Source organism: Vespa velutina, chromosome 3 (genome assembly GCF_912470025.1).
Source record: "Vespa velutina chromosome 3, iVesVel2.1, whole genome shotgun sequence".
Taxonomy (NCBI): domain Eukaryota; kingdom Metazoa; phylum Arthropoda; class Insecta; order Hymenoptera; family Vespidae; genus Vespa; species Vespa velutina.
This window is the reverse complement of record NC_062190.1, coordinates 9,782,267-9,804,766: the sequence shown is the minus strand read 5'-3', so window position 1 is coordinate 9,804,766 and position 22,500 is coordinate 9,782,267. Positions and strand designations below refer to the sequence as shown.

At 38.4% G+C, this 22,500-nt stretch overlaps 1 protein-coding gene and 1 long non-coding RNA gene across 6 annotated transcripts in view; both read left to right on the top strand.

Moving 5' to 3' along the window:
* Positions 1 to 13,066, top strand: part of LOC124947592 (netrin receptor UNC5C-like) — a 42,596-nt gene extending 29,530 nt beyond the window's left edge. For 3 of the 5 annotated variants that reach the window (XM_047489968.1, XM_047489964.1, XM_047489965.1), the window contains 10 exons: positions 991 to 1,404; positions 1,946 to 2,227; positions 2,325 to 2,492; positions 3,277 to 3,309; positions 3,789 to 3,953; positions 4,204 to 4,245; positions 8,716 to 8,853; positions 9,825 to 10,322; positions 11,058 to 12,015; positions 12,664 to 13,066. In XM_047489968.1, coding sequence (XP_047345924.1) covers positions 991 to 1,404; positions 1,946 to 2,227; positions 2,325 to 2,492; positions 3,277 to 3,309; positions 3,789 to 3,953; positions 4,204 to 4,245; positions 8,716 to 8,853; positions 9,825 to 10,322; positions 11,058 to 12,015; positions 12,664 to 12,835 — 2,870 coding nt within the window. In that variant the 3' untranslated portion in view covers positions 12,836 to 13,066. The remainder of the gene's footprint in view (positions 1 to 990; positions 1,405 to 1,945; positions 2,228 to 2,324; positions 2,493 to 3,276; positions 3,310 to 3,788; positions 3,954 to 4,203; positions 4,246 to 8,715; positions 8,854 to 9,824; positions 10,323 to 11,057; positions 12,016 to 12,663) is intronic. The other 2 variants (XM_047489966.1, XM_047489967.1) reach the window with 2 other exon arrangements.
* Positions 13,067 to 13,961: 895 nt separating this feature from the next.
* On the top strand, positions 13,962 to 18,459 carry LOC124947771. Its single transcript, XR_007100488.1, has 2 exons — positions 13,962 to 16,379; positions 17,167 to 18,459. It is a non-coding gene; the product is annotated as an uncharacterized LOC124947771 (long non-coding RNA).
* Positions 18,460 to 22,500: the final 4,041 nt, after the last annotated feature.

Sequence of the window (22,500 nt, the reverse complement as noted above, 5' to 3'; positions counted from 1 at the left end):
TCTCTTTCTCTCTTTCTCTCTTTCTCTCTTTCTCTCTCTCTCTCTCTCTTTTTAAATTCGTTCACCGTCGACTATTCTGTCGACGTTACATTCTTTCTCGTTTTTATGATATCGATCGTATTCCACAAAGCCGGAAATCTGACAGGACACGTATTAACAAATCAAGAGGGTTTATGGATATATATATATATATGTGTATATATATATATAAGAGGAAAAAAGAGGCAGAAAGTGAGGATAAAAGAGAAAATAGAAGTGAGTTGATCGCGTTTCGTTTTTGAAAAATTCGCGAGTTTCGTTGGCGACGAAGTGTGAGATATAGGATGAGAATGAGGATGAGGAGGAAGAAGAGAAGGAGGAGGAGGAGGAGGGGGAGAAGGTAGGTGGCACACGGTTATCGCGATGAAAAGTGTGGCCCCCGGCCAAATGTCGCACGGGGATAAAGGTCTAACCACTCGTTGGCGGAAAATACATCGAGCTCGGTGCACCGGTGGCGCCGCGTAAATCCGAAAATTCATTACTGCAGTTGCAGTACCACGATTGTTCGGAGCCAACGCGTTAGAACTACGAGACCGGAGTACTGCGAAGCTGCGGCATTAATAGCCGGCCGTCCCGTCAGGATTTACCAGGAGGCACGGTATTGTTGACAAGCGAATATAGAATTTTCACGATTCCGATAGGTACGCTACGTGAATAACATTCAGGATGGAATTAATGACTCGAGATCCTACGTATTTTACTATCGCCAAGCGCCATTATCGAACTGTTTAGTATTCAAATGACTGACTGCAGTGCCATTTTTTCATTAGTCCGCTCGGCAACAGTAATCCGATAATCGGATTTCACGAATTTATTATGTATTGGCCGATACGCCGATTGATTCGAGTCTATCGCATTAACGATTCAGAGATTTTACTCGTATCATACTCGGCGAATTGATATTATCTTTTGTCGATCGCCTTTAAAATGTTTCGTTTTTATATGTTTCAGAAGGCGAGGACGCGGCGGAGGATGAGGACTCATATCTCCTCGAGGAGGATGACGTGCCTTCGGCTACCATCGCCAGTGACACTGAACTGATATCGGAAGGTGGCGGACATCTTCCGGTATTTTTAACGGAGCCGGTCGACTCCTTCGTCGTTAAGAATAAACCTGCCACTCTTCGTTGCAAAGCGGCACACGCATTGCAAATATATTTTCGTTGTAACAACGACAGAGCGGATGATTCGGTTCAACAAGACTTCGTCGATCCTCACACGGGAACTAGGATCGTCGATTGTGAGTTAAACGTTACCAGGGACCACATAGAGGAGTATTTCGGAAAAGACAAGTTCAAGTGCGAGTGCATCGCTTGGTCTGGCTCGGGACAGATCAAGAGTCAACCAGCGGTGATCGATGTTGCTTGTAAGTATTGCTTCTTATTATTATTATTACGTCAAAAAAAAAAGAAAAAGTATCTAATCTTGAACGCGTGAGGATGAAACTTTAAGAATACGATACGATCATTCACGAGAGAGAGAGAGAGAGAGAGAGGGAGAGAGAGAGAGAGAAAGAGGAGAACGACTTTTGCCTTACTTCGTCCTCTGCCCCTCGTAATTATCTTGATTCTCCTGGCAGTGATGTCATTATTTAATTCCGCTCCTTAACAGAAGACAATGCGACGAGCGTCAGCGGAGGAGTTCCTAAGAGAATCAATTTAGGGAAGAACCACTTGTTCAATTTTAGAGTTACGCAACTAATGAAGCGGACAAAGTTTAGTTTAACAGAATCACCGAAATGCATACATTTTCAAATAGAATTTAAAGTAGTCTTAATGTCAAATTTTTCTCTTAGAACCCTGATAAGAACTTTGTATATCTCGTCTTCCCAAACCCCGCTTCTCCAATTAGCATTAGTATGTCGTTTATCTCGTTTTAACGACAACAAGGAACGATTATTTTTTCAGACCTGAAAAAGCAATTCGAGTCACCGCCATATTCCGTTTCGGTCGAAGCTGGTCATAGCACCGAACTTCGATGTCTGGCACCTCTCGGTGTGCCACCTCCAAGAGTCTATTGGCTGAGAAACAACGTTCCAGTTGATGCTGACTCGGACACTCTTTTGGTATCCAGCGAAGGACATCTTCTTGTTGGCCAAGCAAAACTCAGCCATCAGGCTAATTATACATGTGTGGCTGAGAACATCGCGGCAAAACGATTAAGCGATCCAGTTAGCCTAACAGTATACCGTAAGATTAAATATTCTCCAATTAACATTTCATACGGCAAACGTTCGTATCTCCCAATTATCGCCAAACGACGAGTCATTAATTACTATGTTCACAGTGAACGGTGGTTGGTCTTCCTGGTCTGCCTGGTCGGAATGTCATTCGAGATGCGCGAAAGGTGGCCAGAAAAGAACGAGAACGTGCACGAATCCGGCACCTATGAACGGTGGTCAACCTTGTCTCGGTCCAAGTCAGCAGAAAATGGATTGCAACACTGCCTGTCCTGGTGAGTCCAATGATCCACCATGCGACAATGACAAGCGGTTATTTCAATCGCTGCTTTACGCTTCCGATAACAATCGCTTATATCGTGATTCAATGGTAAATGATAATGGTAATCGTGCGTGTGGTCGTTCGATGAAAAATCTTCTCAATGTAATACCCATCATCTCACGTGTGCCTCGTAAAAAGCTCTCACAATTCGCTTACTAACGTCGACGTGCTTTCAGCTTCGTGGGGGGTTTCTTCTCTCTCTCTCTCTCTCTCTCTCTCTCTCTCTCTCTCTCTCTCTATTTCTATATATCTATATACCTATCTCTTTCTTGCCTATCCTTTTGCAATTTCGCTGCGTTCTATACCTTAGGCGACGTCTTTGAAGATAGTTAATGTGTAAGCAAGCGTTGGCGGTGGTGTCGTCTTCCTCTTCTTATCCTAGTCCGTGTCGCGTAGACGTCAGGCTCAAGCAGGTTTTGCCTTGGCGGGCCGATATTACCAATGCCGAGTAGAGGAAACTCTCTCGCTTGATTTACGATCGTTTTCTCTCTCTCTCTCTCTTTCGTACAAGCATCTCTTACGTCTTCGCGGTCATCTTATGCCAGAGGGTCTCTTTACCAGCATTCACCTTTTCAAAAGGTTTGCGACATTTCAAAAACACCTGCACGTTACATGCATTCACGTTTAAGCATAGAGCTAATATTCGTATATTTTCCGTCGCGAAAACTCGACTCTCGTTGAGTACTCGCGTAACGCTTTTTCTTCTTTCTTCTTTTCTGCTGCTTATGTCGGAACAGCGGGCGCATTGGAGGAATTTACCAACACTATGGGTAAGTATTTATTTATAACGATTCGGCCGCCTTTTCTTTTTTCTTTTTTTTTTTTTTTTCTTTTTTAACATACTTATCCTTTTGTTGTCGATCGTAAGATCGTAAAAAAACGAGGACAGATGCACGATATATATATATATATATATATATATATATATATATATATATGTATATATATGTATATATGTATGTATAAATCAATTTATCAAAGGTGCATCAACGAGCAAATGTCTCTTCGGGGGGTTGGGGGAGAAAAAAAAGGAAAGTAAAAAGGAAAACAAAAAGGAAAAAGTAAACGTTCGAGCAGATTAAACGGCAATAAAGCCACCAACGAGCATCGATATCGAACGAGAATAATGCTTTTACAAGAAGCTCGTCGAACTTTTTTATCGAGCTCTCGTAGTATCGATCGAAAGCATTGCCGCCGCTTTAACGACTTTACGAGACACACTTTTCTATTTTTTTTCTTTTTGTACCAGTCGTCGACGGTGGATGGTCCAGATGGTCGGCGTGGTCCATATGCGGGAGCGACTGCACGCACACCAGAAGGAGATCGTGCGACGAGCCGCCTCCGAGCCACGGTGGCCGTTCATGTCAGGGCAAAGATATAAGCGTGGCCAATTGCACCGGCGGCATATGCAATGGTAAGTCACGCGAGACATGAAGTTACTTATAAATATTTTTTTATTCTCCTATATACAAAAATTAACATAGAAACGTTTTTTAAATTCTTCATTTTCTTCTTCTTCTTCTTCTTCAAAAAACAAAAATAAAAAAAAAGAAAAATATATATATATATATATATATATATATATATAAACATGCAAAAATGAAATTTCTGAACATATCAGAGAACAGATTTAAAGACACAACCATGAATGTTATTTGTTGCAGTTGGCAACGCGAAGATGGGTGGCGCGCATTTGACAGAAGAAGGTGAGTGTTAAAAAAAAAATTTTGTTCAAGAAATATATGTGTGTGTATGTATATATATATATATATATACACACATACGCGACAATGCCACTCCTAGATCTCTCTCTTTTTCTCTTTCTATCTTTCTCTTTCTTTCTCTGTCTCTCGGACCCGTTAATTCTCTTTCGTCGCATATTTCATTCGCACGCGCGTTCCTCGTCACGGTGCGTTTGCAAGAGTCCAAGAGGGAAGTCTCTCTCGATTAGATAAGCCGTGATTCGCGCGATGTACCGACCCTCCTCCAATTCGTTCCGGATTTGTATATATGCTTGCGGAGAAGCGAGGAGACGCTATTACGAGCTCGAGGAAAGGAAAAGGAAATGATGAAAAAGTATTGTGGTATAAGGGAAAAGTACGGGCACATGACCAAGAAGAACGGGAAACAAAAAAAAAAAAAAGAAGGAGCAAAAAGAGAGAAAAAACAAAAAAGAACAAAACGAAAAAGTAAACAAATAAACGAACAGATAAGGGAAAAAAAGGACATACATACACACATATATACATACAAACAAAAAAATACGAGCAAAGGAGCCAAAGTAGTTAGGTAGAAGTTCTAAATGGTATGACAGTCAGGGTGCGACCGTCCAACCGCGAAGAAAATGTCCTTAACCCGTCGTACGACATTCTTGGATGGATTCTTCACGCCCGGTGAACGCCATTTATATTCCCAACTACACCGTACACTTATATATTTCTTTTCGATCTGATACCGATTCTCGAATCGTACTTAACATATTTTATTCATCTTGAGAAAGATTTAATCGACGAGTTTAAAGCGAAGTAATAAGAGAATCGACTTAGTAAATAGCCTTGATCAATATATAATTATGTAGGTACTATGTAGATACTGTTAATATACGAAAGATTATTAAAATTACGAAAGAACGTTGAAATAAGGAAAATGAGAAGAGAAAGAGAATGATGATGAGGAGGAAGGAAGGTAGAAGGAAGTCAATACCAGGTAGGTAAGTATAGGTAGGGAAGAAGAGAGGAAAGAGGTATCGCCTAAGGGTAAATGTAAATTCGTTAGGTCTCTAATTCCCTTGGTTAAACGTGATTTTGAATACCCTCGAACGGAGAAAGCGGAAAACTTCGTAGGAAATCTTAAGAAGTTGTTTCTTTTATGAGATTCGATATACGAGCCTGTGCCAAGTAAGTATAAACTCATGGGAGGGAGAAAAGAGAGAGAGAGAGAGAGAGAGAGAGAGAGAGAGAAAGAGAGAGAAAGAGAGAGAGAGAGAGAGAATGTTTCCATCGAAGGGTAGGAGTTACGCTACGCGTAAACTCTTTTTCGAATATTTACATTTAATTACGCGACTGGTTAATTATTGACGCTGGGAAAGTAGAAGGGAGTTCTGGGAGAACGATCGGATGGATCCCTTCGAGCTTTACAGAGCCAAACAATCGTAACAATGAGCCTATATAGCTGGTGGTAGTCTCGAGGGTGGTCCGCGTAGATGCAGTCGCTAGAACGAAACCCTTCTCTCTCTCTCTCTCTCTCTCTCTCTCTCTCTCTCTCTCTGTTTCTCTCTCTCTTTCTCCATGAATCTCAACGATTCTATCGAGCGAGGGCACATCAAAGTTGCACGCGATATACGCGTAGGCTCGCTCGACCTATACGGCTCCCTTCGGTCCCTTCGTGTACCTCGGCAAGGGCTGCCTTTAATATCGAAGAAAATTATGTAATCGGTAGCCGTTACGCCCTTACGATGGTTGGGGGAAATTGATCGTGCATGCAAATAAAGTGCCATTATCCTGTGCCGTGGTCTCGAACATATACCTACGCTTCTGTGAGACATCGAGACGAGACAGGAGAGAGAGAGAGAGAAAGAGAGAGAGGGGTACAAAAAGAAAAAGAAAAAATGAGGGGGGGGGACCAATCTACCCTCCTTGAATTCCGTAGTGACTTCGATTTTTCGAAAAGTACCTTTAAAGTACAAGAGAAATGATGTATCGAAAAAAAAAAAACTTCCAACGTATACGTGAAATTAAATACTTATCCTTCAAGTAAATTCCATTAAAGAGATTTGCAAAAAAAAAAAAATTCGCTTAATTCGTTTTATTAACTTATAAAAGAAAGAAAGAAAAAAAAGAATGTCGTATTTTAATCGACGCTAATATGACAAAAACAAAAAGAAAAGTTGTATAATGTATGTTCTTATTATCGATTAAAATGGGACATCCTATATAGATAAGCTATGTCATGTTACATACGACGTCGCGGCACAGATGCGTCCGAACGTAAATCGATCGTGGTTAAGAAAATAAATCGTGGCATCCCCAACAGAAGTTACTCTCTCTCTCTCTCTCTCTCTCTTTCTCATACACACATACACACGGCACACATACATATATACACAAATACGTGCGCTGTCGCACGTACGACCGCAAGAGTGTCTTGGAGATAGGGTGAAAGCAGCACACGCACTTCCGATCTCATTTTCCTACGTCCTGCGTGTAACGATGTGGAACTATTGCGTTTTGAAAATCTTTCCTTCCGACTTTCGAACGATGTTACTCGTTTTCGACGTTCGCGCGGAGATATTGACGTTCGAGGCACGTGTCTTTCTAAGGAGAGAGATAGAAAGAGAGTGAGAGAGAGAGAGAGAGAGATAGATAGAGAGATAGAGAGAGAAGAGTAGAGTAACGTATATACACACGAAAACGAGACGCACATGATCCTATGAGAGAGGAGGAATAGGAAAAGAAGGAGAAAAAGTCAGGGCCCCGAAAGTCACGTACCAGGGTTACAACCTCGTATGGCTTTGACATTCTAAAATTGGAAGAAGCTTAACGGTGTTTTGTAGAGAGTAGGGATGCTGTCACTGCTGCTGTTCTACTACTGCTGTCCGCCTGTTCCTTGAGGAATTTCTTGTGACAATTTTTATGGCCATAGGGATATTCGAAATCGTTGAAATAAATCTCGAATAGTAGTAGATAGATACGCGCCGAGCTTATAAATAGTGTTTAATATTTAAATGCGTTTTAATGCAAATGTGTGAGGGGAGGGGAAAGAAGGATGGTGGGGGGGGCGAGAGAGAGAGAGAGAGAGAGAGAGAGAGATAGAGCAGGAATAAATTCTTCTCCCATCTTTCTTTGTTTTTTTTTTGTTCTTTCTTCTTTCTTTTATCTTTTTTTTTTTTTTCTTTCTTTCTTTCTTTCCTCAAGTGGTCCATCCGTAAAAACGTTTCGTAAAAACTTATCATTTTTCTTCTTATCATTTTAATTCATTCATACGTCTTCGAGCTTTTCACAACGTGTTATAAATAATTCGATTTGTTTTATAGTTTCTCACGTCGTTCGTTCATTTGTAACAAATATCAATTGCCAGTTAGTTGGTAATTTAAAAATTATATTATATTACATTCTCGTATCCTTTAAGCAATCAAATTTTTTATCGTCCGTGTTAATGGCCATAATAATAAACCGATCTCGATTTTTATTGGTTTAGAAAATAACGACGCGTTGTAAAATAATAAAATGAGAATCATCCCGGTAGTACGAGTAGGGGGAAACGTGCATATAACCGAGCCGACATTGAACGACGAGGAACCTTAAAAGTTTTCTACGACTTCTCGTAATATTTAGCGACACGAGAAACGTTTAACGTTCTGAAACGACATCTTTGTGTACGGCGTAGAGACCCGTGTGAAAGAAAGTCTCCCTCCTCTCTCTCGGGCAAAGAGAAGACCGGAGAACAAATAAAAGTTCGCCTATAAAATATTCATGAGCTGACACCGACGACGTTTTTTTTTCTTATTTTTCATTTTTTTTCTTTCTTCTTTTTTTCTTTTTTTCTTTTCTTTTTTTTTTTTTTTTTTTTTTTTTGAGAAACGTGGACGACCGGGCTTTTGCATTCGCGAGAGTTATTCACGTCTCTAGTGTGCACTTCGAGTAACGAGGAGACACCTATTTCGATGATTCTACTATCTGGAAAACTACTTTTCTATATTACTGTTGCATTATGTATACATACGTATATATATACATATATATATATATATATATATATATATATGTACGTATCATCTCGATCTTCTTCCATATATACATATATATATATAAAATAGATGTATACATATATGAAAGTAGATATATACATATATATATATATCTAATTCAAGCCACACGTAAATCCATGTACAATGGAATTGAAACGTTCATATCGTTGACATATACATATAATATATGACTACATATGCAACAAACGTTTCAATTAAATACATATACCATAACGCAAAATGTATAATGCAGGAAACGTTTGAATATTCATACGACGTACTTTGATAAATCTATTTGATTTTACGTCCGTCCTAATATTTGAATCCGTGTATTATCAAGATTATTTAAATAACTCTATTAATTTTATTATTTCGATATATAACAATGTCTCGAGATTTGTATTTTTCTTTTTTTCCTCTTTGATTGCAGCGAATCGTCAGATGGACGTTGCTCTTTATATCGGATTAACCGTGGCTTGCGTCGTCATCGGTGGATTAGCATTTTTCTTGGCAAGACTTTTACGAAGAAAAGGTCGAGATCATTCTCTCTACTCCATGGCACGCAATGGTAAGCATTTCGAAAGAGGTAAAAAAACAAAAAAAAAAAAACAAAAAAACAAAAAAAATCAAAAAAAAAAAAAAAAAAAAAAAGAAGAGATCATTCGGTTCCTTTCTTCTCGAATTTGTTCCTCAATCTTCTGTTTTTGCTTCTCTCGCTCCTATTTTCGCTTAAACGGCGAAACAAAAGAAATAAAAAAAAAAAAAAAAAAAAAAAAAAAAAGAAAAAAAAGGAAAAAGAAAAAAAAAAGCAGGCAAGATACTATTTCGAAGCTTGATTAATCCAAAAGCACTCGCTCCTATTTTCCATCTTTCAATTATTCATATAAGTTGTTCGTCTCTATCGTTGTGAACGCTTTTGGAATGCATTAATACACATGCAAAACACTTGTCTGCTGTTTCTAACGCGTTTCTACTTTTTCCCGCCCCCTCCCCCTTTCTTCCCCCTCTTCTAATCTTTCTTCTAATCTCTCTCGTATTAACTATAAAAGAGGTCGTAAAACTGTATTATTCTATGTGGAAACATCGTTGAACATCGGTAAAGTACGGGGCGCGAGTGCTTATCTGGTAACGCAGGATCTTTGTAAAGTCCTTACGCACTTTTAAGATTTAAATTAATATGATTCGTAATACGTACGTACCTATGTGTATGGAGTTACGATCGTAATAAAGATATCTCTCTCTCTCTCTCTCTCTCTCTCTCTCTCTCTCATACTGTTTCTCTCTCTTACTCTCACCTTTTCTCTTTCTACGATCTCGAGATAAAATTTACGACGTCCGTGAAAATTTATAAGTATCATTTAAATGGCATATCAACTAAGTACCATTAGATTCTCGTAAGCGTTAAAATTGCAATAAGGACTTTGCGAGGTATCCCGGTAAGTTGAGATGCGTAAGAGAATCGGAACAGTATCGTTGCCGGGATCTGTCCGCAGCGCGCAGAGATACCCACGAGCCGTGCCTCGGCCGTGTGCGTTTCAGAATTCCAGCCGGAGTTCTTCCCGGACCAGGACAAGAAGTTGAGCCTACAACCGGACGTGACGGCGACGAGCGTGCCGGCCTGTTACGAGTATCCTTTCGACCCGAAGCTGTCGATGTCGAGATCCCTCTCGGAGCACCATTACGACGTGCCGCACCTATCGATCGCCCCCCAACCATCCCCGATGTCACCAACTCCTTCGACATCGACGCAAGAGTCTTGCAGCGACAAGCAGATTCATTCCGACAGCGAGAACAGCGTCACTAGTTCATATCCATCCTCGGACTCTACTTACAACGTTGCCTCCGAAAGCGTCAGGTTACCCAAGCTCGAAGCTGGAAACGTAGCGAGAGCTGCTGTCAATACTCGAGGTGCATTATTGGTCCTTCCGGATTCTGGAATTTCAATGTCGGTACCCGAAGGAGCAGTACCGAAGCCACTCAGAGAGGAACTCTATTTGGCGGTTCTCAACGAGGATCGCTTTAGGCCTAGATTACCTGGTAAGTGTGAAAAAAAAAAAAAAAGAAAAAAAAACGAGATAGGGAAAAGAAACAAAATATAATAAACGAAAGGAAAGATAGAACACGTTGTCATTCCGACATTCTCCCTTTAAAGTCGTGACAACGAAAAAGCTAACATTTCCCCGAACGAATTCGATCGCATTATAGCTTTTATCTCGCTCCCACCGATATCTCCGTGCAGCCCCTTTCACAATGTCGATAAATCAAATTAGCACTCTAATTTCGTCGAGTCGCGTTCGAGAGATTGCCTGACGTAATATTCACGGTAATAGTGAACGTCAATTGTTGCTATCGACGTGAGAGCATTTATTGTATCTGTCCGCGGCCGTGAAAATTTGAACGACATTGAAGAAAAGACAAAAATAAATAAATAAATAAATAAATAAATAAAGAATAAAATAAAATAATAAAATATGATCGACGTTTATTTTGCGTTTAATTGATTCAAGAAGAAATAAAAAAAAAAAAAAGAAAAAAAGAGAGAGACCTCTGCTGTTTCGTACGTCAGTTACGCGTCGAATTTGGATTATGTTTATGTATTTACGTGTACATGCGAAAATAAACTCATCGACGAAACGTTGAATTTATCGACAGCGATTGATGTTTAATTATTATCCGTTAACGGTATAATGATTTATATCGAGATCATTATCGATATTTAGAAATGCTCGTTTTTGTCACAAAATCGAAAAGACACTCGTTTTGTCCTCGCAGACGGTATAACGCAGCTATCGGCGGTGGTGACCTGTGGCCCATCTAGGGCGTCCTTCAATAAACCTGTGATCCTACAATTCGAACACTGCGCAATGTTGCATCCCGCGACCTGGGAGCTGAGCGTATGGGCCTCGGACAATCTGAACGTCGAGGAGAGCTCGTCGATGTCGTCGACGAAGGATCATCAGGTGGTGACGTGGAGCAGAGTGTTGACATTGGGCAACGAAACGATCAACACGCCGCTCTTTACGCAGCTCGATCACGCGGAAGCGTTTATCGTGACGGAGCAACTCAGGGGTTACGTTCTCGCAGGTCAGAGTTGCGAGAACTCGATAGCCACTAAGAGACTGAGATTAGCATTATTCGCTAGCCAAGCTGGCCAGTGTTGCGTCAGGGTCTATGCCGTTGAGGACACGAAGGCTGCCACAAAGGCGATCGTCGACAGGGAGTCACAAATCAGAGGTTACTTGTTGGACAAGCCACGTACGCTCATGTTCCAAGACAACGGGGATCCTCTTTGCGTTAGTCTCGAGGAAGTCGGGAACGAATGGCAGAGCAAATCGCCAACCGAGCGTCAAGAACTCTCCTTCAGAGACGTTTGGAATTGTCAGGAGAACACGAAACACGTGACCTTCGGTTTAGACACAGCCTTTGGCCCGACAACAACCAGAAGCTACAAGCTACAGGTCTCGCAAGGCAATTCCGACACCAGGCAAGTCTTCAGGATCGTTTACGACGGCGCGAAGCAACTGATCTCATCCGGCAGCGTTACCAGACCTCTCAGGGAAGTGACCGTCGTCAGCAGTGGACATGCTAATAACGCAACCACGGATTCAACCGCCCTCAGACCGTTTCGGTTCACCAGGTCTCTCAGGAAACAACTCTGCCAGTGCCTCGACCCTCCTAACGCTTTGGGCAATGACTGGAGAATGTTGGCTCAGAGACTACAGGTTGACAGGTTAGTAATACACTTGCCTCCATCTCTATTCACGCTTAAGAACGAAATTTTAATGGAACTATACGATTCTCACCCTAAGCTATTATTTATTTCATTCGACGTTAGACCCTTATTTTGGTTACTTATCTCTAGACACTAGAAACTAGATCACTACTACTATCTTTTTCTCATTAACTCATCTTTCCGCTTAGTCACGCGATAATGAGTTTTTCTTTCATTGCCGACCCTCCGGGAGATACAACGAAGATGCGTATGTACACCGTGCTCCTCTCTTCACGTAATGTAAACCCGTTTAGTTCTTGTATCCGATCAACGAAGAAGAAGAAGAAGAAGAAAAAAAAAAAAAAGGAAAGAAATCCTCTTAATCGGTTGTTCCCCTTTCATTATCTCAATCGACATTCAGTCGTTGTACGGCTAATGATTCTTCGTACGGTTTAAGAGAAAAAATCTCAGGGCACGTTTACTCGCTTGACAACGTTATTAATTTTTTTCTTCTTTTTTTTTTTTCTTCCTCCTTGTTTTTTCTTTTTTCTACTCTTTTTTTTTCCCCCTGTCTTTTTTTGCGTTAATGATCAATCGATTTATCTATCGTCGCGATTGCCTTCTTAATAATCACTTTAGACGGGATTCTCGTTGCTCCTGTCGCAGGTACATAAACTACTTTGCAACTAAGTCGAGCCCGACGGAACACATTCTCGATTTATGGGAGGCAAGGCATAGAGAACCAACGGCTGTCACAGATCTCTTGAATCATTTGAGAGTAATGGGAAGGACCGATGCTGCTACGATTTTGGAAGCACAGCTTGGACCCTGGCTTTGAACGCGTTACCACGTCGAATTGCTTTTACAAACGAAGTTACGTTCCCTTGGCCGGTGAGTGATAGTTACGAACATGATGGACGCCTACGATCATCGAAACTGATCCTCGAAATAATAATAATAATAATAATAATTATAATAATAATTATAATAATAATAATAATAATAATAATAATAATAATAATAATAATAATAATGATAATGCAAAAAATAATAATAATAAATAAAACAAATAATAATAATAATAATAATAATAATAATAATAATAATAAATAGTAATAAAAATAAATAATAATAATAATAAAAAAGAAATAATAATTATAATAATAATATTAATTATAAAAAATAAAAAGAAACAAAGGAAAAAATTAAATAACGATACGAATACGGGAATCGATATACGATATCGATATTTACGGTTATAATAACGACGAATGGAGAAGGAGCACGTGGTGGTTCTTCGAACGAACTCATCGAAAACACTGCCTTAACATTTGTGTGTGTGTGTGTGTGTGCGCGTGCGCGAGCGCGCGCGCGCGCCTCTGCGCCGTATTAACGCCATTGTTATTGTTGTAAATAAGAGCGTAATTTGCGAGAAGACGAACCGTAGATGATCATATGAGACTTAATCATTCTGAATTCTTGTCTCTTCTCTTCTCTCGTAAACGATAGAGGAAAAGAGGAGTAGGAAAAGATAAATTGACCGAAAGACGATCTCGAAACGAACGGCCGATTAAAAAATCCCGTGTATAATCATGGCTGATAGCTAACTAGAGACTGTGCATTTAGATGGATATATGTGTACATACGTACGTACTAAGAGATACGCGCGCAGATACAGATGGATCAATCCATTTAGAGAAACGATGGATGTTTATATATTAATATACATACATATTTATACATATATATATATATATATACACACACACATATATATATAAATATATATACATATATATATGTATATATATGTATAGGTATTATATATATATATATATATATATATATATATATAATAATTATATTGCATATATATATATATATATATATATATATATATATATGCAAATACTGGCGAATGGAAAAAGGAATAAAAAACGAAAGAAAAAAAATTAGCGGCAAAGTTGAAATAAAAAGAAAAAAAGTTAGATAGAGAGAGAGAGAGAGAGAGAGAGAGAGAGAGAGAGAGAAGCTAATGCCGCGTTTTGGCTAATAAAAGAAAAAAAAAAAAAAAAAAAAAAATTGTACTTTATCTATTTGTTACACGGATATATAGGAACGCGCGAGTGACTCGATTGATTTTTCAGAAAATCGTGCCAAAATTCTAGCTCTCTGTTTTTTGCAAGCGTTCACACTTGCGTTGATGTTTGCTTCGGACAATTTATAAATCGCGTTCACTTTTTTATATACGTTTATTGTATAGAGGTACGACAATACACGCCCGTGCGTAACGTAAATGCACGTGCTCGCTCATTAATTAAACGCGATCGAGTTAATAAGAGACGACGGATAATCGCGTGAAACGAACTAATTACAGAGTATATGGTTTAAATTGACGCAATTTATTTGAAAGGATTGTATATTTGTTACTTTCGACGAATAAAATATTCTTGTATACCTCAGGCATTCGAAAAAAAGAAAAAAAAGAAAAACAAACAAAAAAGAAAATATCGATTAATCGATACACTATATCTCTTACCTCGTCCCCGTATTCCCTAAAAAAAATCGTATTTTCTTTTCTTTTTTCTTTTCTTTCCTTTCTTTTTTCTTTTTTTTTTTTTTTTTTTACTTTTTTCTATTTTCTTTTTTCTTCCTTTTTCTTTTTTCTTTTCCGAATGAAACAACTAAAACATCTGTATCCGTAAATCCTTCGAACATCACGACACGCTTCACGGGCTTAAATAAATTAAGACTAATGCGATACGAGTGATCCTTAATCCCTAAAACTACGTCAGGAAACATCTACTACTACTACTATTACTACTACTATTACTACTACTAATACGTGCAACGAGAAGTTGGCTTTGAGCCCATCATTGGTTACGACATGAAAATAGTCGATTCCCGAGATTTTCCTTCCAGCAAATTCCTATTTTCTCTCTTCGTTCATGATTATCAAGATAACGTCTACGTGCCAATTATCTGTACTCATTTTGATCCTTTTTTTCTTTTTTTTTTATGTCCTCTCCAGTTTTAACCGATGAAATTTCAAGCGGAATCGTGGAAAAGGGAGTATCACGAAAACGAATTTAATAAAAGACCTAATCGAAAAACGGGACGATATATATATACATAGAGAGAGAGAGAGAGAGAGAGAGTCGACAACACTTATCGACACTTTGCCAATAATTTTTCGTCCAACTTCGAAGGTAGTAGCTAAGGCCAGCTACGACATACTATATATTACTCCGACTCTATCTTGTCTCCGTACTTTCTCCTTCCCCCTTCCTTTCCTCATCGTTTCATCTATCTCCTGCAGCAGGTTCAAGGAAGCTGCAGAAACGTTTCTCGATTTTTCTTGAAGGAAAGTAGGTACTACGTACCTTAACGGAAGCCTCGAAGACGGAGAAGATGGGTGACAATGGACGTCGAGCGTTGCAATTTTGAAATGTCGATACCAGTCGGGCGTGTACTTCTCTTTTTCTTCTTCTTCTTCTTCTTCTTCTTCTTCTTCTTCTTCTTCTTCTTCTTCTTCTCCTTCTTCTTCTTCTTCTTCTTCTTTTTCTCCACCCACGATTCTTCCCTCGAGCTTTTTCGCAACAGCCTTTTTCAACATCTATACGATGTCGACGTAATTCGCTTACCGTAGAGTCCCGCGTAGGTACTCGACAACTTTTCCTTTTTATCCACGCCTCAAGGCGTTAGATCGTCGACGATCTTCCTGACTCTCTTTCTCTGTGTTATATTCTACGAATATCTCGTAACATCCGTAAGAATCAAGGTAAATATAAGCTCGTCTTTACTTCACGCGTTTTCTTACTTCTACACGTTCGAAAGAAAAAAAAGAGAAAGAAGAGAGAGAGAGAGAGAGAGAGAAAGAAAGAAAGAAAAAAAAGAAACACCGACAACCGACTCTGAATGACTTTAAACCTCCGTTGCCGTGTGTTGAATTCCATATCAGTAAAAGCTGGCTAGTCGTTACAAAGTTTCCGAGTCATAAATTTTCCTTAGAGTATAACGTCGCGCAGGTTAATTCGCCATGTTCTAGAGAACTTAACTCTCTTAGGATTTTCAGTTCTCTCACGAGCAGTACGATGATATTACTTTTGTTGAAAATCGTTGAAAATCGATATTGCGTCCCGTAATCCTATCTTTAGAAAAGGAAAAAAAAAGAAAAAAAAAAAAAACAAAAAGAAAACCGAAACAAAAGCAAAAAGAAAAAGAAACAAGGAAGAAAAAAAGAAAAAGAAGTTCAACGCTTGGAATTCCATGGAGATTTATAAATACAACCTATGATCTTCGTACGGCGAAGATGATGATAATGATGATGATGATGATGATGATGATGATGAGAAGTTCGTCCTGCCGCTAGTTACATTAAGGTAAGTATATCAATTCTTTATCGTCATTATTATTTATATTATTTAATATAAATCATTTGTCACATTGCACAACGAAAACATTATGGAATCAAATTCATCATCTTTTAATTTTTCTCAATGTTATATCGTATATCATTATATAACGTTGTATCATACTACGTTCTTTCTAACGTAAACTATGGCACAGTTAGTCAAGTAGAACGCCTAGATCATATACACAAAAATCAAGGAGAACCACTTTAGAAATTGTAGAATAGAGGAACGATCGTATTCTCTCATTGAGACTGAGACTTTCTTCTTTCTTTCTCTGTTTCTCGCATGCTCGAACGATAGTTGCGTAAACGTAACGGAATGCATACAAGTGTTTTTCAAGTGTTCCAGCATGTTGCCGCTCGGAAAGACTAAGTGCCATAAAAATAGCCTCTTGGAAGAAGTTACTTCCCCTCTCTTCGTCTACAATGAGCTTCCAATAGCCGTTTGCCATTCGCGCTATGCTCGCCGACGCGTTGGCACGCTGGATCGTCATTGAAAACGCCTCTTCGAGAATGCGAACAAGATTTTTGCTTCTTCTTCTTATTTTTCTTCGTCTTCTTCTTCTTCTTCTTCATCTTCTTTTTCTTTTTCTTTTTCTTCTTTTCTTTCATCTCGTCCAGAACAATGGAATAAAAGTTTCTTACTATTCCACTTTTTCTACATTTTATTTTTTTCCTGTTGTTTTTTTTTTTTTGTTTTTGTTTCATCATTATTATATTTTAATATCATTTGCTTTTTTTTTTTTTTCGTACAGTGTAAAGCGCGAAGGGGTGGAAAACAAAACAAAACAAAACAAAACAAAGGAGAGAAAGAGAGGAAGAAAGAGAGAGAGAGAGAGCAAATTCTATCCACAATGAGAAAGATGAAAGAAAAGTATTCTATTGTATCTTCCGTAAGGCTCGTTTAATTCGTTAAAATCTAAAAGGTTTATTATTCGAAATTTCCAGGATTAATACGAATACGTGTGCAAAAGGTAAAGTTAAGAGTTACGTTATGATGTAGAATAATTATTAACATTTTAATTGCCCTTTAACAGTTTTCAACGCGCTCGCGTACATGTTTATTTTATTGGCCGTTTACACCCAACGGCGTTTACGTTACGATCGTTAAAATCTATACAAGCGTGGGTGTCAAATAACCCAACAGAGTTCACTCATGTAATCTTTACATTCTACATATTCCGATCGTAAGGCTATCGTTCGAAATCGAATAAAACCTTGTCGATCCTTTCCAGTCTATTTAGCTTCATTCCATTTCTTCCTCATCTTAGACATTTTTTTTTCTTTCGATATCACGTGACTGGATATATACGGGTGTTATCCTTTAAGCGTACAAAAGAATAGAAAGACAGGAAGACATGAGATATGCCATACATGAATTACGATCACGATTGTTGTTCGCCTTATGTGTGCGTTCTATGCCCTCGTTCGTACGGTTAACGACTCATTGGCGTGTCCCTTAGATCGTCGAAAGATCTACAGAAGCTCTCATATCGATTTTCTACGGTGATTTTAACGCGTCTTCCTTTTTAACCCACTTTCCCCTCTTCCCGTCCGTTCGCACACACTTCCATTCCCACCCTATCCAATCAATTCGTACGTATAACGACGAATCTCGTACAACTTTCTTCTCGGCGTAATTGAAAGATAAGATCGAACGGAGATAAAGATTTAATTGGGAATACGCCGATAGATCGAAATAGAGATCTTGTTTTATTCTACTAAATACGTTTCGTGTAATTAATTCGACTTAAGCTCGCCTAAGTCCATCACGTTTAAATAGCTATCTCATGTATTCGTGCATGTATATATGTATGTATATACGCATGTACACATATGTATGTATCTATCTATGTATGTATGTATGTATGTAGGAGAAATGTGAGATCATCTTTCTTCGTTCATGACGTTAATTAACTATGTCTCTACGTATCTGCATTTCTTTCGGGTTAATTTATACTTTTTCTTGTTTCCCCGTCTCTTGCTCGATACAAATAAAAGAAAAATAAAAAAAAAAAAAATAAAAAAATAAGAAAAAAGAAAAAAAAATAAAAAAGAAAAAAGTAAATATCGAAAGTAAACATTTTCCTCATTAAATACATTACTACATCTGTTACTACCGGAGCAATCTAATGTAAGTTCTCGCAGCAGGTAGTCGAGATTGTTAAAAGTGTCGAAAACAAGTGCGATAAAACGGCATCCAGGGGCGCAAAGAATCGAAGTCGCGTCGACGCTCGATATGTGTTTCACGAAATGTCAGATATGGTCGAGGTAACTTGGAATTCTTTTCCCGGTTGAACGAAAATAATTCACGTTGCAAACGTGAACCTAAATTACGTAGGGATAAGTATAATAAGATAGACAGAGAAAGGAAAAAAGGAGAAAGAAACACGTGTACGTATGTAAGTATGTTCAGCTGAACGTGATTTGCGCAATCTAAAAGCTTTCTTCATATTATTATTATTATTATTATTATTATTATTATTATTATTATTATTATCTTGTTGTTTTTTTTATTTATATTTCGTAAATAATGACGTTTATGCGACGAAAGATTATTGCTCGGCGATAGTGTTTATCATGCGTACGATAGTCAACGACACTTTGGCACGCTGCATCGACGCCCGGCAATGACTTCATGGGAATGCTCGCCTTTCCTTTTCGTTCTTTCCTCTTAAGAGATCTCTGTCTCTTTCTTGATCTCTCTTTCTCTCTCTTTCTCTCTCTCTCTCTCTCTCTCTCTTTCTCCCTTTCTCATTCCGTACGTCAAGTCGTTTTACACCTCCTTTGGACCTTGTGTACATTAAAACGTCGTATCGTTCGCCAAGGAGATAAATGTCTACTTAACGAAGCAACGTAAACAGTACCTGGAAACGATTAAAGCTTTCCATTATAGACGGACTCTCCTTTATCTCTAACATCGGAATAATAAATAATTTCGATCAGAATTTATCATAATACGACGTTCGACGATTCTTAATTATATATTTAAATTATATAAATAATTCTTATTTTCTTATATTTATTAATTTGATTTGTAAAATTTTTTCATGCTAAAGGATAATACATGATGTAGGTAAAAGTATGAGAAGTGTGAAAATAAAATAAAATAAAATAAAATAAAATAAAATAAAATAAAATAAAATAAAATGTTGTCTGACAACATATTTTCATTCACGAAAACTTCTCGCATTCTCGAATACCAACGAAAGGATAAAGGATCGTCGTAGTAAGTGTTGCGTGCCTGTCTTTTAGTATAGGCCAAATGTCTCTCTCACGTCTACGAAATCCTTGAAATCCTTTAAATCCTTCTCAGCTAAATCCTCGAGAGATACATGTAAATATTACGACGGTTCTTCCAACAACCAACCCCTTTCTACCTATCCCCCCAAACCCTTTACACCCTTCGCGAGCATGTGCATAATACATAGACCAGTTCGTGCGTCCTCTTATAAACCTGCCATGCCGGTTCAAGGTCGTAAATATTGTGTGCGAGTATATTGAAAAATACTATCCCGCGTTGCTCCTTTTTAATAAATGTATCGATATATCCATGTAAGTATATATATATATATACATACATATTATACAACACATAATATACAATATGTATATATATATATATATATATCGCTTTAATATTGAGGCTATCGATACGTTTCGAATGAATCTCACGAGATTTCGAGCATGAAAAAATTTCTCATTTCCAAACCATAAACATAAAGAAAATTTTGCGCCGTAGCAAATATTTGTAAAGGATTGATTCTTAAATTCGTTAGATATTATTACATCGAATTATAAACCATTCTGAATTATTTCAATGGGAGTGAGAGTTCATTGAATGAACTCTAGTCTCTATTTTCAAAAGAAGCAAAAACATTTCTCACGTTTGTTATACAATATTAAGCATACGAATGGCCAGCTAGAATAACTTTCAACAACTTCTCTCTCTCTCTCTCTCTCTCTCTCTCTCTCCCTCTCTCTCTTTCTACGTCAATACTTCTTTTTCTTTCTTTACCTTCAAATCTCCGTATATTACTTACATTCCAAAGTAACCCGCAATCGCAACAATGTACGGTAGAATGAGTCAAGTATTCTCGGGCCCTTCAAGAACGGACGGCTTTGTTTCGTCTACCGAAAATCCCTCTTCGTTGAATTTTCTGACAGAACTAAAGTACTTTGCGAAAAATCGTCGAAAGGCGATACGCGAGGTAGAAGAGAACGCATTGATTCAAACTGCAGCGTACCACGCTACTACCTACGTTGTATTGTTTTAGAAGAAAAGCCATGGTCCGCGGTTTCGTTTCTTTTCGTTGGCAAAAACACAATACTCTTAGCATTGTGCATGTATGTGTTTCTCTCTCTTTTAGTCTTCTCTCTCTCTCTCTCTCTTTCTTTCTCTCTCTCTCTCTCTCTCTCTCTCTCTCTTCCTTTTTCTCTCTCTCTCTCCATCCTTATCCGTCGTTCTTCTTTATCAAGAGACGCCCATAACAGATTATTCGTCTTCTTTCGACCAACGTATTCGTTCGCTCACTCTTCCCGCCCCTAAAAACATACATATGTATCCCGAGTCTACCGGTCGGCCGAGTCTCGAAGGTGTAGATAAAGAACAAGACGGACACCCGCTCTCTCGATGTCGCCGACAACGACGACGACAACGACGAACCCACGCGAAATTGGTGACTCACTTTGGAATATCGCACCAACAACATAGCAGCGGGCCCGGCTTACGTGTAGCGTACGCGTAAGCGGATTTACGACGTACGGGAAAGTTCAATATACGTAATACGATAAAATAAATGTATCGACTCGTTCAACGAAAGTAGGTTAACTTTTAAATATTTGTCCATAAACAGATACGTTAAATAATATATATGTATATATATATGTATATATTTATCATACACATATCTTCCATATGCGATCGAGACAATAATTATTTTTAGATTATAATGATCATTCGTAAATATCCTTAGAAAAGTAGCTTTCTTCGAGCTCGTCGACTGTTAAAAAAAAAGCTTTAGACTTTAAGTTTTCAACGCGTCAACACTTTAAACGAGCCATTAGATTCAGAAGCGACACCCTTTTTTTCTTTTTTTTTTTTTTTTCTTTATTTCTTCCTTTCTTCCTTTCACCCTTTACGCAAACAAAACGATTCATGAGAATTTTCCTCTCGATTCAATTAGATACTGAAATATTTATGAACTATCCTAAACCGTATACATACTATATACTCGAATAAATCAAATTCATCTCTCGACCCTATCTCTACGAGTTTAGTTTAGTTTAGTTTAGTTTAGTTTAGTTTAGTTTAATATAGTTTAAATGTCAAACAATTAACGTTGAGATTCGATTCGTGCTAACAAACGTTTTACCCTTTTTTCTCAGAGTACATCTCTTTAATCCCATTGTAGAAGCTCCCTTTTTTTGCCCTCGAAACGAATCGACGATCTCTTTTCTTTTTTTTTTTTTTTTCGAGACTCGTATACGATATTCATCCGTCGTTCGGCCTCTTTTTATCGAACGATCCGTCTCGCACACGTGCCCGACGTCAGACCTAACGCATAAACGCACGAAAGAACGCACACTAACATATTGAATCTCTAAGAGTCAACCGTATCATATCACCGCGTCATAGTCGTGTTATAAAAACAATCTCCGTTAAAAAGAAAAAAGGAAAAAAAAGCGCATTCTACGAGTCTCCGACAGATTCTGGCGATCCATGTCAAAAGTGAAGAATAAAGAAGGGCAAAGTGGAGAGAGAGAGAGAAAGAGAGAGAGAGAAAAAGAGAGAGAGAGAGAGAGAGAGAGAGAAAAGGAGAAAGAAAGAAAGTAAGAGAAAAGAAAAAACAAGAAAGAAAGGAGAAAAGAGAGAGATAGAGAGAGAGAGAAAGAGAGAGAGAAAAGGAGAACATTCGAGGGGTTGACTTGAGTTCCCGATGGGAGAACGCATTGTGCCTCTAACTTTGCTCTCTCCGCAATACAATAAAATCCTCTTTGCACGGCGCGTCATTGTTTAACGGCTGATTGACGTTGATCGAGGGCGCACACCGACGTTCAACCCTCTGGAAAAGTGTCACCGCGCGCTC